Source organism: Muscardinus avellanarius (genome assembly GCF_963383645.1).
Source record: "Muscardinus avellanarius genome assembly, chromosome: 1".
Classification (NCBI taxonomy): domain Eukaryota; kingdom Metazoa; phylum Chordata; class Mammalia; order Rodentia; family Gliridae; genus Muscardinus; species Muscardinus avellanarius.
In genome coordinates, this window is record NC_137786.1 from 222,702,347 (window position 1) to 222,719,435 (window position 17,089).

At 33.5% G+C, this 17,089-nt stretch overlaps 1 protein-coding gene across 1 annotated transcript in view; it reads left to right on the plus strand.

The window, feature by feature from the left end:
• Positions 1–17,089, plus strand: part of LOC308259896 (uncharacterized protein) — a gene marked incomplete at both ends in the record, with an annotated part of 28,405 nt that overhangs the window by 7,602 nt on the left and 3,714 nt on the right. Inside the window, 5 exons of the mRNA XM_080691219.1 lie at positions 1,649–1,722; positions 5,208–5,949; positions 6,060–6,180; positions 14,928–15,769; positions 16,604–16,699. Coding sequence (XP_080547345.1) covers positions 1,649–1,722; positions 5,208–5,949; positions 6,060–6,180; positions 14,928–15,769; positions 16,604–16,699 — 1,875 coding nt within the window. The remainder of the gene's footprint in view (positions 1–1,648; positions 1,723–5,207; positions 5,950–6,059; positions 6,181–14,927; positions 15,770–16,603; positions 16,700–17,089) is intronic.

Below are 17,089 nucleotides of genomic sequence, written 5' to 3' on the forward strand. Positions count from 1 at the left end.
TTAGATATATTTTATAAAGTCTGAGAATTCCTGTATTTTCAATCTTTGTTCTTATACATCTCTACTGTTCCATTTTTGCTAGATTACCCGAGTCTGAAGTTTTCTAGGTGCAAACTTGGAAGAGTTTCTTATACCCTGGCTACTTCATGTAAGGTGCACCATATGAATCACATAGTTTGATGCAAGCAGCCAAGATGTCCATCAACAGATGAATGGATTACAAAACTGTGGGATATGTACACAATGGAATTTTACTCAGCCATCAAAAAAAACCTCAATTACGTCATTTCCAGGGAAATGGATGGAACTGGAGGACATTATGCTAAGTGAAATTAGTCAGTCACAAAAAATAAGAAATCAGATGCTTTCCCTAATATGTGAGAGTTAGGGAGAAAAGAGGAGCAAACAAGACAACCTAAAGGAGGGGGGAAGAGAAAAATCTCTAAAGCACACAATGTACTTAAACATATCAAAGTCAATCACTAAGCCAAGCAAGGAAGGGAGGGACGGGGAGGGAATGGGGTGGGATTTGGGTAGGGGTTAAATCAGCGATGAGTACATGTTTGTACACACAAGTTTTTTTTTACCCCAATAAGTTGTATGAATATAATGCACCAATAAAAAAAATTAAAAAAAAAGATATTAACAGAACGATTAGAGACAATGGTGACAGAAGATCTGGAATACATCAGACATTTAAGAAGTCGTTTCTTCTAGAATCTTTCTTCACATTTACTCCCTCCAAAAGGAAACAATCATTGTAGCAAAATCAATTGCAGTATTTACTGTAAGTCTGCCTTCACAGCTATGCCATCTTAAAATCACTAGATATTTTCACCACCATATTTTTATGCAGTTGTGTTGGTTTGTTTGAATGCAATATATCATTGTGATTTAATAGTTCTTATTATTCTGTTTGTGTAACCTATAGCTCACTGTTTCACACTATAATAACCACTACCGATATTTTTATTCTATCCTTCAATTATTTGTCTACCTTTATTCCAAAAATTTCTTCCAGGTTCAACTAATATAATTACAAAAGTGATGATTCTATTATATATCTTAGTGTTCTAACTGGATAAATATCTTCTAATACTAAATCTAAGTATGTATGTTCTTTAAAACAGTTTAAATTCTACATATAGATTTCTTTCATTTATTCTTATTATTTAACATTGAAACATATATATATATATATATATATATATATATATATACACACACACATTTTTATAATTACTACCCAGTATAATAAATTTATAAAATCATATGATCCTGAACAAATAGAATTTAGGTCTTCTAAAATAATATATGTGGTATATTATATATATATATATATATATATATATATATATATATATATATATATATAAATGTGATAATATATGCATATAGTTAAATTATACACTATCCAAGCAGAATTAATTTTATCATTTCAGTTCTTTTTACTTTTTTTATTTTTGGTAGAGTTTCAAATAGGTAAGCCAAAACAACTGTGGTAATTTGTCTTTATATATGAGAAAACATTAAATATATGTATTAATACACTTTGTAAAGAGCGTTGAGACCCTAATCCCCATAGACCTATCTACAGTTGTTTGAGTAAAATCCAGTGTTCACCACGCACTGGGAATTCCTTCTCCAGAGGCCCAAACCCAAATATAAACCCAACAATCAGGAAATTAAAAGGAAAGCATCAGGAATTCCTCTCAACACCAGGTAAGTGTGCTGTTTTTTTGCTCTAACGGATAATTTATGCCTTTTCTGATTCACAAATAGAGAGACTCTCAGTAGAGGCAGTGAATATGAAGTGAGGGGAAGGCATCTGCTTGAAATGTCTTCCCTTTCCTAAATGAAACAGAAGTCAGCAGCTGCCTAAGGCAACTGGATTTCTTCAAATAGTGTGTGGGTTTTTTTCCACATTTTTTGAAGTCGCTACATTGAAAGTTTTTTACTTTAATTTTTATACGTTTTAAAAATGATTTATTTAAAGATATAACTTAAAATTAAGACCAACCACTACATACTATTGCATTTTGATAAATCTAAGGAAAAAATTTGGCAGTTACCAGAACTGAATTTTTGAATGATATTTATGTATTGCATTGGAATGAATTTTTATTGGTGCATTGTAACCATACATCTTGCTGAAGTTCAAGGTGATAGAGTCATATACACACATCACTTCCTGAGCCCTTTCCCAGTTCCCATCCCACTCCTTCTCCCTCCCCACCTTCTTGTGCTCAGCACAGTGACCCACTTTGATAAGTTTGTGGGCGTATATTATATCCATTGAGCTGTTTCTCTCTTCAAGTCTTCCCCCCTCTCCATCCCCCTCAGTTAGGTCTCCTCCATCAAACCATTACGGGTTCTCCTCCTTTGTCTGGAATCCCTCCTGTGTCCCAGTTTCTTCCTAGATTCCCCATATGAGGGATAACATCTGACCCTTCACTTTTTGTGACTGACTAATGTTGCTTAGCATAATCTTCAATTCAGTCCATTTCCCAGGGAGGGGGGGAACCCACTCACAACACAAAAGGTAATACAGATGAAAACTACTATTATTTTACTATACTATTATAAAAATTAAAGGAACAATTATGAAATTATTGAAATTAAAGGCACCAATAAGTAAAGTAACAAATTCACTTTATTTAAAAATAAATTTTATCATTTGCAAGAAGATGGAAAGCCCTGGAGAACATTATGTTAAGTGAGATCAGCCAAGCACAGACGGAGAAGGTACATATGTTTCCTCTAATATGCCCAAACTAGGAAACACAGAGGATACCAGTGGGACTCCAGATAATGGAGGGGAAATATCAGCAAAGTTTGAATGGAAAGACAGGAGAGGAGGAAGGCTGATCTTGATTAATGAGGGTCTACATCTGAACATGTGTAAAATTATGAATATGACATGGTTAACCTGGACAACCATTGGTGGGAGGGGGGAAGGGAAAAAAGGGGTGCGGGGGTAGAGGGCACCAAATATAGTTTAAATGTATACCATTTATGTTCAATAAAATATTTGTTTAAAAATAAAATAAAATAAAAAGAAAATCAAAGTTAAATAAATATTGCTAAACCCCAAACGATAATATATCTAAGAATTAGCTTACCCAAAATGTCACTTGTCAAGTTTATGAACAGATGCCCACTGTTTTCTCATTCTCTATTCTTTTGTTTTACTTTGAATAGAGAATCTGCTTTTGGAAAGTCCAATGTCATGCATAAAATTTTTCTCATATTATGCTAGGCGTGGTGGCACACGCTTGTAATCCCCGCGCTTGGGAGGATCGCGCAGGTTCAAAGCCAGCCGCACTGGCTTAAGAGACCCTGCTTCCAAAAATAAAAAAGTATAAAATAGGTCTGGGAGTGTATCCCGGAAGTAGAAAGGCTTCCGGGAACCCCAGTTTGACATAAAATATGAGCTACATTGGGTAAAAAAAGTAACCAGTCATTCTTTTTAAATTCTGGCTGTTTCAAGAAATTGCATTTGATCAAAACTGTTACAGCACTGTTTTCAATTTTTTGTTTTTGAATAGCTTATTTTACATATTTGTAGTAAGACTAGAAATATAAACACATCCTTATTACTCTTTAATCAGTGTAATAGAAACATTATCCTAAAATAAATTTAGATTATTTACTATTAAATATCATATTAATAAATGTTTAGTGAAAATATAGTTATCAAATTAATGTGAAAAATGTTCTATAGCTATTTCATTTACTAAAAACTCTCAAGAAGTAGTGGCATTTTATGTACTCCTAAATATAATGAAGTACAGAGAGTCCCCCTTAAACATTATTTCACTTAGTGCTTTACAGATATATTAAATAATAGAGCCATACATTTCATGTGTTTATGTTTGTATGATAAAGCATAAACTAGGATTAAACTAGAAGATGATATTTATATAAATTTTTCTGGATTAAAAAACATTTTTTCTGCATGTGGTCTAATGTGCAGCAAACATAGGCATTGTCTCTAATATAAGATTTGACTTTAGGAATCATAACATATAGAAGAAATTATCCACCAGGCGTGGTGGCACAAGCTTGTAATCCCCGTGCTTGGGAGGCAGAGACAGGAGGATCGCACAGGTTCGAAGCCAGCCGTGCTGCCTTAAGAGACACTTTTTCCAAATAAAAAAGTATAAAATTAAGTCTGGGATTATAGCCTGAGGTGGAAGGTTTTCCAGGAACCCCAGTACCACCAAAAAAAAAAAAAAATTATCCAGTTTTATAATTATAAAAAAATCAAAGTAGTATGAAAAATTTCTGGCACAGATACAAATAACTAGATAATCAACACTATAGCAAATCAGAAGATGTGATTATAACTATTGTTTGACAATGAAAGAATGACTTTCTGTAACAAGTTAGTTTTGAAAAATTATTTAGTACTTGGGAGGCTGAAAAAGGAGGATCACAGGTTTGTGGCCAGCCTCAGCTACTTATGAGGCCCTCTGCAAATTAGTTTCAAAATAAAAAATAAAAAAAAAAGAGAGCTGGGGATTTGGCTTGAAGGTAGAATGCCCCTGGTTTCAATCAATCACCAGTATCGAAAAAAAAGTAATAATATATTATTATGATAGAATGTTTGTTTTCATTTTATATTCCAGACAGTCCTGAATCTCATTCTTTTAATAGATACCCTATAAGAGTTGTTCGATTTCATGTACAAATGCATATGTATTCACCCATATAATACTCACATGCATATTGTTTTAATACTTAATATTTCTACGTATCTAAATGTCTCAAAAATCAATCCTTATATATGGAGGGCAATTTTGGTGTTCTCATATTGTTCTTTTTTAAAGGAGATTCTTCCTTAAAAGATGAAGTTCCTGCCTCATATTCTGAAATCTGGAATATTCTACAACCCAGCAACCATGTTATTAGGCCTCTCCAGGGGATTCAGTGTCTACAGGATTTCTCACCTGGTGGATAATACCAGTTTGCATCCAGTCACCAGAATCAACTAAAGCTGTTGATTCAACTAGCCTTTTACATTTGCAAGATTTGCTTTTGCTGTGGATTCTCATCATTAAGAGTTAAAGCCACACCCTTTTCCAAAGTTCCTCTTTTTTTGAATTCCTCTCTCCAAGCTGTGCTCTATTGTTATTTTCTTTCTCATCTTGTCCCCTGCAGGTCCCTCCAAGGGGAGCCACCTGAATGGCTGATAAAAACATCAGCTTGGTAACAGAATTCATCCTCCTGGGCCTGACCGATGACCCCGAACTAAACATAGCCCTCTTTGCTCTTCTCCTCTCAATCTACATCATCACCGTGGTGGGCAGTTTTTGGATCATCACAATAATTCTGGCAAGTGCCCAGCTTCATTCTCCCAAGTACTTCTTCCTTAGCCAGTTGGCTTTTCTGGATTTTTGCTATTCCTCAGTCTTTATTCCTAAAATGTTGCTGAACTACATAGTGGGGCAGAGAGTCATTTCTTTCCATGGCTGCCTCCTTCAGTATTCTTTTGTGAGCATGTTCCTGACTACAGAATGCTTCCTCTTGGCCACGATGGCATATGACCGATACCTGGCCATTTGCCGCCCGCTCCGCTACAAAGGTCTCATGAGCCCCAGGTTGTGTGTCTCCCTGGTGACAGCTTCTTATCTGCTGGGCGGTGCCAACTCACTCATTCACCTAAGCAGCTTGCTCAGGCTGACCTTCTGTGGGCCTAATGTCATCAACCATTACTTCTGTGATATCCCCTTGCTGTTTCAACTCTCCTGTTCCAACACCCATTACAGCGAGCTTTTATTCCTTGTCCTTTCCGGAGCAACATCAGTGACTACTTTTTTGATAGTAGCTAGTTCCTACCTGGGCATTCTTATCACTGTCCTGAAAATACACTCAACCAGAGGCAGATATAAAGCTTTATCCACATGTGCCTCCCACTTGGCGGTAGTTACTCTCTTCTATGGGACAGTGATATTTACTTATCTGGGAACCAGCTCTAGCTACTCACAGGATCGGGCTAAAATCCTCTCTGTGTTTTATACGCTTTTGCTACCAATTCTAAACCTTCTGATATACAGCATAAGAAACAGAGAGGCCAAAGACGTCATGAAAAGGATAATGAAGAGAAAAATATTTTCTCTGTGGATATGAATTTTTGGCAGAAAACAATTAAGGAATATTTATGGATACTTCAGTCAGGTACATTATTAAATGCCTATGAGACTTGTGGGGTGAAGAATGAAAGAATTTTGAAGGCAACTCGAGTTCAAAGACACATTCATTATTTTTTTAATAACATGCATGCACACATACTCACATGCATACGTGCGCACACACAAAGACACTCATTTAGATGGAAATATTGTCTTTTTTTACTAAAATGGAAAAAACCGATTAAAGGGAAAAAAAAGGAGGTCACTAATGTGCACTGTGGGAACACAGAAACGACCCAACTGGCTCAATAATTAGAGACAGAGGTTTATATACTCAGTCTACAAAGAAAAAGGGACCCAGGAGAAAAATCTCCTATCTGAAGAAACAATGGGACTTCAGTGGAACAAATTAGAGATAAGAAAATGATGACGGTGTTTGTTTTATGCAGATGCAAGTAAGCTTTTCTGTCTTCCAAGCAGAAACAAACAAACAAACAAAAAAACACCAAAAAGGAATTCATTATCGTTTCTTGCACTTTTCCTTCATGGAGTGAAGTGGTGTTATGAAAGAGGGTTGATAGCAACCACTCTCCTGGAAATTTCTGGTGAATTGAATGAGGAAAGCTTTGAAAAAAAAAAACTGTGTATACATCTGCTGTCTTGTATGTCTTCAGTCATAAATGAGTAGTTCACTGTGGTGAAGTTTATTTCCTTCAATTAACCAAATTATGCTTCTGAAAATCTAACTTCCTTTGTGACAAATTAACATCATTTTCTATGGATTACTTAATTATGAAGGAAGATTTTCAGTTTTCATTATGAATATAGAAGAACCAGCAGGTTTACCATTATATGCACAAACCTGGAAGGAACTGTTTTATGGAGAGTACACAGAATCTTCCTTCTTCTTTCAAGTCTCCAAGACTGGATCATTTTGCAAGCCAGAAAACCACGGTTCAAAGGACTTGAAAATTTACCAGAGATTAGACAGTACCAAAGTCTGTGGACTAGGATTAGAATCCACAGTACTATTCACATCTGTAGAGTCCTCCTCGACATTTACATTAATCAGTGAATGAGCTATATGTAGCATCTTTGTCTAGAACTTGGAAAGTTTTAATATTTTATTAAAATTATTTTGCAGGCACAGAAGTTTTTTTTTTTTTTTTTTTTTTTTTTACTAATGTTAACTCTATATCTGTTAGGTTTTGTTTTGTTTTGTTTTTGGTGGTACTGGGGTTCCTGGAAACCCTTCTACCTCCGGGCTACACTCCCACACCTATTTTTTATATTTTTATTTGGAAACAGAGTCTCTTAAACCACCGCGTCTGGCTTCAAACCTGTGCGATCCTCTTCTTTCCGACACCCAAGCGCGGGGATTACAAGCGTGGGCCACCACGCCGGGCTTACATCTGCTAGTTTTAAGAAATGAGAATAACATTGCAAAGGTATTCTGTTATTGTACACTGGAAGTTATAAAAGAATCAGGATTCAAAAAAATTCATAAAAAGTATAGTCATTTGAAAATGCTAAAAGTTTTAGTCTTTGGACAAAGTAGTGCTTAGAACCTCTTACTGCATACTTATATATTATTTCAAATTATATTTATCGTCCACTTATTTAGGCATTAAAAATTTTATTCTGGGTGAGGTAGTGCACACTTGTCATCCCAGTACATGGAAGACTGAGACAGAAGGATTGCAGGTTTGTGGCCACCCTCAGCAAGATAAAATTTGACCTGAGTTTGGGTCACAGATGTAGATTTTTTCTAGTTGATTGATTATCAGCAATTTGAGGCACCCTTCCATCTTCCTTTCCTTTCAGCTGTTATTTTATCTTTTCATAATTTAAAATTTTGTTTACCATGCTATGTTTAGAACTTTCATCCATAATATTTACATTCTTATAGAAAATTTGTCATAAAACACAAGCCTAATAGATTTGCCTGAGCCTTAAACCATGAGTATTTCTCCCTTTACACAATTGATTAAAGGGTAAAAAGTAAAAAGGGAGAAAAGCACAATACATAAAATGTACCCTTTCCTTTCCTTTTTTTCAAAAAATTTGACCCTCAAAATTCCAAATAAAGATTGATTACAATGTACCAGTAAAAATATTAAAAAAATTAATGATTAAAGTACACAGAGGATACACAGAAATTGGCCAAAGAATACAAACCTTCTTTGTTTGTTTTATAAATATGCATTTATTAGTGCACTTAGTTAAACTCTGTGAGTCTGTATACTTTTTCTAATAATTAAAATTAAATTTATGTAAATATGTAACAAAATATATTAGTGCAAATTTTATTTGTTTCTATCCAACTCAGTTTATCTGAATTAATCACTTTGTCAAATAATTTGATCAGTTATCATAACAGCACATTTATTTTCCAAAATATAAGTAATCATTGTTGATGTTATAACCAAGCTTTTACATGCAGAAGTAATTAACTAAGAGTAGAGTCATTGACTTTGACAAGTAGACTTCTGAATGACATAGTATAACCATTTCATTTAATTTTAATCTGCTTTGTGTATACCCAAATCTTCATGTCTTAGTGTTATATTTCTAGATTTTTTTATGCTATAAACTGACAAGGCAGTTATAAACCATATTATGGAACACTTTCTACCTTTAGTTTCTTGAGCCCCATAGCTGTTCAGATATTGTCCTTCAATGTGGTCATCTATACTTTAAACATTGTATTGTGATTATCACGATGTACATTCACAAACATATCAAAGTCAGTCACTAAGTCAAACATGAGAAGGAGGGAAGGAGAAGGGAATGGGGGAGAGGAGAGTTTAGCAGAAGGACTAAATAAGTGATTTGTTTCTGTATGCCTCCACTATCTTGTACCCCATTAAGATGTATGACTACAATTCATCAATTAAAAATACATAAAGGAGTGTGTAAATATGTTATTATTCTATACTTGAATTTACTAATTTATAAAATTATAAGTTTTCACTATTTGTTATTCTCAACTTGTTTGTCGTTAGAAGCATCTGGAAAACTGATGGAAAGAAATTATTTTGTGACCTTTTGGTCTACCTATATTAAATTTTTATATTTCAGACCTAGGAGTGTGTGTGTGTGTGTGTGTGTGTGTGTGTGTGTGTATGTGTGTAATGTTTTAGATGAGTAAATTATAGATGGGTATTGAAAATTTACTAAATTACATGATTTGTGAGGTCTTATAGAATTTTATACTTTTTTGCCTTCTACACATCTATTAAATATTTTTACATTTATAGAATTTTGGCTAATAATCCTTCAAGAAGCTATAAATGTAAACTTGATCCACTTCAAACATAGTGAGAAGAGAATAAAAGTATAATGTATTTAAGTGACTGTAAATCCATCTCTAGATTTTGCAAAAAAGCCCTGTAATTGTATGTTGTTATATTTTATCACAATTATTGGTTGTTCACATGTAAAATGACTTCTATTGCTAACATGAAGAAACTAGAGCAGAGGAAATAAATTACAATCCAGTATCTAAGCTATTCCATAAGACTGACTCATTTCTTAAGATTTCCTAATATTAAAATATTTTAAAAGATTTTTTTCTATTTTATCATTGTTAAACCAGAGGCTAAACAACTCTATTTATCATGTAACTCTCTTCATTAATGCCTTTCCCAGAGCCAGTTACATTAGTATTATTTAGCAAATTGTCACATTGCTTTCTGATCCAAAAGTAATTATGTTATGTTCCCACTGGAGCCTCTCCTGTGGGTTTCATCATCAGTGGAGTAAGTGGATATAAATCATCTTAGTGAACCATATTCATAATGTAATTAAACTTATACATGCTGTTCCACAGGTAAGCTTAATTTTCAGATCATTTGCAGAAAATTTTAGAAAATCACAAAATCAAGATTGAATACACATGATTTTGTACAAAATAGTTTAGCCATTAAATGCACAGTATAAAGCCCTTTAAATTTTGCCTTTTGCAGAGGTGAATAGAATCCATTCATCAAAATTTGAATTAATAGCCGGGCGCAGTGGCGCACGCTTGTAATCCCAGCATTCGGGAGGCTGAGACCGGAGGATCGCGGTTCGCAGCCAGCCTCAGCTACTTAGTGAGGTTCTCTGCAACTCAGTGAGACCCGGTTTCAAAATAAAGAATAAAAAATAGGGCAGGGGGGTAGCTCAGAGGTCGAATGCCCCTGGGTTCCATCCCCAGACACGAAAAAAAAATTTGAATTAATATAATTTTTGCCTAAGAATCAAAAAAGAACATGTACAAGAAAGCAATGAAGAGTATACTGAATTCATGTTTGTAGAGATAAAAGAATACATGCTTTTATGTTCAGAATGGAATAAGTCAGACCGTTCAACCTATGAACAATGAGAAATTTACCAAGAGGGCAAAACTACCTTTGCTCAAGTACTGAGGATCATCTATTTGATAGAATGAGAAAACCAATAAAAATTTCTGTTCAATGCCTTTCACTAGCTATATAATCTAGAAGCTGCTCAGGGCTACTATTGATTCTCAATGTTTCATCATCAAATATTTTTAAAATGAGAATACATCAAGAATCACGTTTTGTGTTACTTCTTTGGAGATGAGGAGCTGGTGATGTCACTGGCAGGAGAGAGCTGTGGCTTAGCAGGAGGTAGTGTGTAACTGTCAAAAATGCGTGCACTATGAATGAGACATGAGTTTGATGACTGCCTCTAAATCTTACCAGGGAGACTTACTACAAAAGTGAATAAATACTCATAAAAGTCCATTTTTGTAGCAAGTGTTCAAATATGGCTATTATTTTTCTTCTCCATTGCAAATGTAGTATGTCAACATCAAACAAAAATAGTCGGAACTTTCTGCCTTCTACTTAAGCTGTCTTTATAGGTCTTTGTAGATAGGGATTTTTAAAGAGTTTTATTGGTACCATATGATTATACATCATAGATTCAAAATGATCAACCGATTTTGTGCATAACATATCTTGGTTTGGTTCTCTTCTCACCCCATTCTCCAATACCCCCTTACATGGTTGTAAATATGCCAGTTAAACTTTCACATATGGGGATGATATTATTTGCTTTGTTTTCTTTTTGAAGCTTCTTTATATCTCTCCTCTCCTCCCTCACCCTTTCTGTCCCCCTTTACTATTCAACTGATTTTGCTCCTTATTACCATTATTGTGTTTTGCTTTTGCAGTACAAAGTATCAAACCCAGGGCCTTGCACATGCTAGGCAAGCATGTTATCACTGAGCCAGTTCTCTAGCTCCTTATTATCATGAGTGTCTTTTCCATCCTTCCGTCTCTCCAGATACCACATTTGGAAGAAAACATATTGCCGTTGACTTTCTAAGTCTGACTCATTTCATTTCACATGTTTTCTAATCCCTGGAACTATTGAACATTATTACTGTTAATTTTTTAAAGAATCAAAGTTATTTTCTCTTTGTAACACTGAGTTCTTTCAATATAGGTAAATATTTTCTTAGTCATACTTAATATAACTCCTCTTTGGCATCTAGTGGTGAGGAAGTTAAAAAACGACCTAAATATTTAAGAGTGATTATTAGAGTTTGATTAGGGAGGTGGAAAGTGGAGAAAGCAAGGCTGGGTTTTTCAGTGCACGATTTAAGTGTGCATTTAAATATCACATTGAACCTCATTAATATGTATCATTAATATATGTAAATCAACTCATTAAAATTGAAAACATGCCATTTAAGAGATATTTAGTGAAGGGACCTTAAAACATAATATTTTTTTGTTTTATTTACCAAAAGCACAATTAAGCCCACTGTTATGTAGCAAAAGTAATTGTAGTAATTTTAAAAATCAAATAATTTACAAAACTATATCTTCTAAATAATTCAAAACCTAAAAATGGAAAAAGGAAAAAGAATAATTTAAATTTTAAATTCAGACTTGATTATATTAAAGCCTAATAGAATAATGTATGTGTATATATTACAAAACAAATATATTGCCTATTGTAACAAATCAATGCCATGGTTCCAATCACATATTTTTCAATCATTTATATATAATGTTTTTGTTCTGCAAAATTTGCTCACTAAAACAAATGATTAAAAATGTCCAAATACATGGTCCTCATAAAATTATAATCCAAACTGGTATATAAAAGAAAATTGTTTTGTATATTTATTTCTTTATATGTATAATGTAATTGGCCATGCAACATCATGTTCCTTGACTATTCATATGTTTAGCTATTTTCAATCGACCTCCAAGCTACACCCCATGCCCTATTTTTTATTCTTTATTTTGAAACAGGGTCTCGCTAAGTTGCAGAGGACCTCACTAAGTAGCTGAGGCTGTCCGCAAACCGTGATCCTCTGGTCTCAGCCTTCCAAATGCTGGGATTACAAGCATGAACCACCATGCCTGGCATGTTGAGCTGTTTTAATGAGGAGAAAATCTTTGAAGAGAAACCCTGACATCACACGTGATTTTTACTCATGTAGAAGGATGATTACTTTCTTTTGGTTTTGAATTCCTTCATTTCTTATCTTAAATCAAATATATCATTAAACTGATGACAAGAATTAGAGTGATCTAGAACTTTCTCTTGTGAATTTTGATCCCTTTAAAAAATGGGAATACACCGAGTGGGATTTACATGTATGAATATATCACTTGAAATCTCACTGTGTTACACAAATAAAAGCCTAAAAATAACTTGGGCTAAAGTAAATTATAAATTGGGTATATATCATCATACTAAACATTACTTTTGATTTGACCAGTATCTCACTTGAATTTACGTACTTTAATCAAGCATTCAGTAGTCTCAATAGAAGGAGAATTACTGAACCGCAAAAAAGACACAAACACACAAATGTTTAAAAATATGTATATATGTGCATAAGCAGAAAATGACATAGAAGATACCATATTTCCATCACCTGCAATAAGCTATGAGTATATTATGTATGCTTCATTATTTTAAATAATATTTTATTTTATATAAAATTATTACTGATTCAACATCTTTGTTCTCATTTCCTCTACGCTATGTAGAGGCAACTAATACAATTAACACATTTTATGTTTTCTCAATAATAAATGCATTTGCTGTTATGATACTAGATACAAAGCAATCTATACATAGATACATATATACACATATGTACATAAGCACATATCATCAGACTTAGTGGCTTCAGTACTTTCATAATCTGATTCATTATATTCACAGAAGACTTTTGGTTAGTTCTTTTTTCCCAAGTAATCTTAAGTATTTACAATTTATTATCTTGATTGCTACAAATTTAGTTTATATATTTAAAATAATAATTTTTTTCTTCTGAATTTTATCCAGTACAAAAACCATTCATATATTTTTATTCTTCATTTTTCTAACATATAATCATGTAGCTGATTTGTATACTTGGTCACTTGTGGACATTATAGTGATGAGTCTAATTAATTTATAGGTTATCATTTGCAGGAAGGAGATTATACACCTTCGAGACTTAAATTTCCTGTAGTTCACAGGTATGTAAAATATATACATAATTAATGCATAACTAATAAAATATGTCCTCTAAGTAATGGTATATTATGGAATAATAATAGATACCATGAACTTTTCTACATGTAACTCTTCCACACTTCATTTGTTTAACTATTTATCTAACAAAGAAAGAATCCTTTTATCCTTTCTTTTTAAATTTTGTCCTTAAATTTTAATTTTAATATCTTGTTGCAAATATTTTTATTAGTTTAATTACAGTGATTTATATAATATTCTGTGACTTAATGAGTAGTTACATTGTTGTTATGTAATAAAATACACATTTCTAAATGACCATAAAATTTTTAAATCACATATTTTATATTTTTCAGAATAATTCTACTGATTTTCACCAGAGATTTGAAGTAATACAAAAAACAAAAAGCATATCAAGAATTTAGTTTGCCAAAAGGAATGAAAATGACCAACACTTTAGCTAAATCAATACAATGTCAACAATTTAAGAAAGACATTTGAATGAAACATATGCTGCAATTTAATTTTCTTAATTTGTCTTTCCCCTCAACTATTTATAAATCTATTCAGATTATCCCAGTAAGACTAATGGAAATAGATTTTTTTAGAAAGCTGCTATTGTGTAGAATCAACCTTATTTGGCATATTGTGTATTTAAGATTATTTTAAAGATTCAATTTTCTTAAAATGTTTTATGTTTCAGTATTTATATTTTAAAACAGGTAATGTTCTCATTCTAGACAGAATGTATTATAACAAATAATGGCATATAATTACTGAAATTGCTAGAATTCTGCTAATCTTTTTATATGAGCTTTCTACTGACATACCAGTTCATGGTTTGGGATGTTAGAAGGATTTTTTACTTGTTCATTTTCTGTTCTAATATTACCATATACAAAATATTAATAATTTATATCTTCATCGATAAATTTTTAACAGTAGAACCGATGGTTCTGAGAAAGGCCCTAACTTTAGCCCAGTGTGCACACTTATGTCTTACATTTGATGCAACATAAGTGGCTTCAAACTCTGACCCACAATCTCGCCACTCTCATGACCCACTGCTTGCAGGTTGTGTATTTATATGAACTTAGCATAAAGATAGAGTCAATATTGCCTTGATTTACACAATTGTACATTATTTTCATAGTGATATAAAATGTATTCCTTTGGGCCTCTTAGGAATTGCTCCATGAGATTTTAGCATGATGAATATCACTGAAGTTACTGTTTTTATACTTAAGGGCTTCACAGAAAACAACGAACTGAATATCACTCTCTTCTTCCTGTTTCTAGCAATTTACCTCTTTACTCTAATGGGAAACTTAGGTTTGATTATATCTGTCATCGGGGATTCCCGGCTCCACAACCCAATGTACTATTTTCTGAGTGTTTTATCATTTGTGGATGCCTGTTTTTCTACTGCTATTACTCCTAAAATGTTAGTAGATTTCATTACCGAGATGAAACTCATTTCATTTCTTGGATGCGCAGCACAGATGTTTTTCGCAGTTATGTTTGGGACCACAGAATGCTTCCTCTTGGCTGCAATGTCTTATGACCGCTACGTTGCCATCTACAACCCTCTTCTGTATTCAGTGAGCATGTCATCTAAGGTCTATGTGTCACTCATCGTGGCTTCCTATGTTGGTGGGATTCTGCATGCTGGTTTGCATACAGTGGCCACTTTTAGCCTATCTTTCTGTGGATCCAATGAAATTAGACATATATTTTGTGATATACCTCCTCTTCTCACCATTTCTTGTTCTGACACTCACATAAACCAGCTTCTTCTCTTCATTTTTGTGAGCTCTATTGAGATAGTAACTCTCATGATTGTCTTGATCTCCTATGGTTTCATCCTGTTGGCCATTCTGAAGATGCATTCTGCTGAAGGGAGAAAAAAGGTGTTCTCTACCTGTGGCTCTCACCTGACTGGAGTGTCCATTTATCATGGGACAATACTCTTCATGTACATGAGACCCAGTTCTAGCTATGCTTTGGAGCATGACATGATAGTGTCTATATTTTATAGTATTGTGATTCCTATGTTGAATCCCATCATCTATAGCTTGAGGAACAGGGATGTAAAAGAGGCTATGAAAAGACTGTTTAGAAAAAAACGGTGTAAGGATAAAGTAAATGTTTTGCATTAAACATTTAATAGAAAAACATTACAACTAATTATTAGTGTGTTTGTATCAACAGTTATGGGCCAAAATTCCTTGTTTTAGTTCAATAGTATTATGTGTTTAGTACATTTTAAAATAAAGACTATAACGCTCAGCAACTTTGTGAGAGCCTATTTAAAAAAAAAAAATGACTGAAGATGTAGCTCAACAGATAGAATGCCCTGGTATTTAATCCTCAGTGCTACAACCTCCACTACTACTACTACTACTACTACTACTAATAATAATAATAATAATAATAATAATAATTTAGGATAGAGAAATTATGGAGAGAAAGAAAGAAAGAAGAAAGAAAGAAAGGAAGAGAAAAGAAGGAAGGAAAAGGAAATAAGAAGGAAGAAAGGAAGGAAGAAAAGAAGGAAGAAAATGTAAAAAATGCAGTTTTAAAGTGTGATGCACTAGGCAGACATAGTGGTGGGCACCTGTAATTCTAGTTACTTGTTAGACTGAGACAAGAAGGATCATAGGTTCGTGGTCATCCTCAGAAACTTAGTGAAACCTTCTGTAACTTAGTTTGATCCGTTTTCAAACTGAGAAATAAAATAGGACCGGGGCTATAGTTCAGAGACAGAATGCCCCTGGATTCAGTCACCAATACCTTAAAAAGAGAGAGAAATATGTGACCAGCTAGGAATTAAGCTACATCATTATTTAAATTGCTGCAAGTGGCAGAAAATCCCTGCTCAGACCTAGGCTTCTGCTCTGACACATTACTGGCAAAAAAATTACTCTGTCATCATAAACAGCTCTTAACCTGACTGAAAAGAATCTCCGTTTTAGAAGAAAATTGGACGAGGAAACCTTGCTCATAGAGATTTTGCTATCACCATGCCGATTGCACTAACATGGATGTGGAATGTCGCCCTTTGCTTCACAGTTAGCTTAAAACACAAAATGACGTGTCTGTCACATGGTGATAAATTAGCCTGTATCTGCACCAAATAACACTTTAATGAATAAAAATTGCCCTTCCAAAAGTTCATTAAAGATATAATACATATACAAGTAGCTTCTTTATTCACCTCAACAACATTTCTAATAAAATTACAGAGCATGAAGAATACTTTTTAGAAAGAAACATTTTAATTTATTTAATTTATTAATTATTTATTTACTTATTTATTGTGGTACTGGGGATGGAACCCATGGGCTTTCTAACTCTGGGGTGCACTCCCAGACCTATTCTATATTTTATTTGGAAACATGGTCTCACGAAGTTGCTGAGAGCCTCACTAAATAAGTAGCTGAGGATAGCTTCAAATTTGT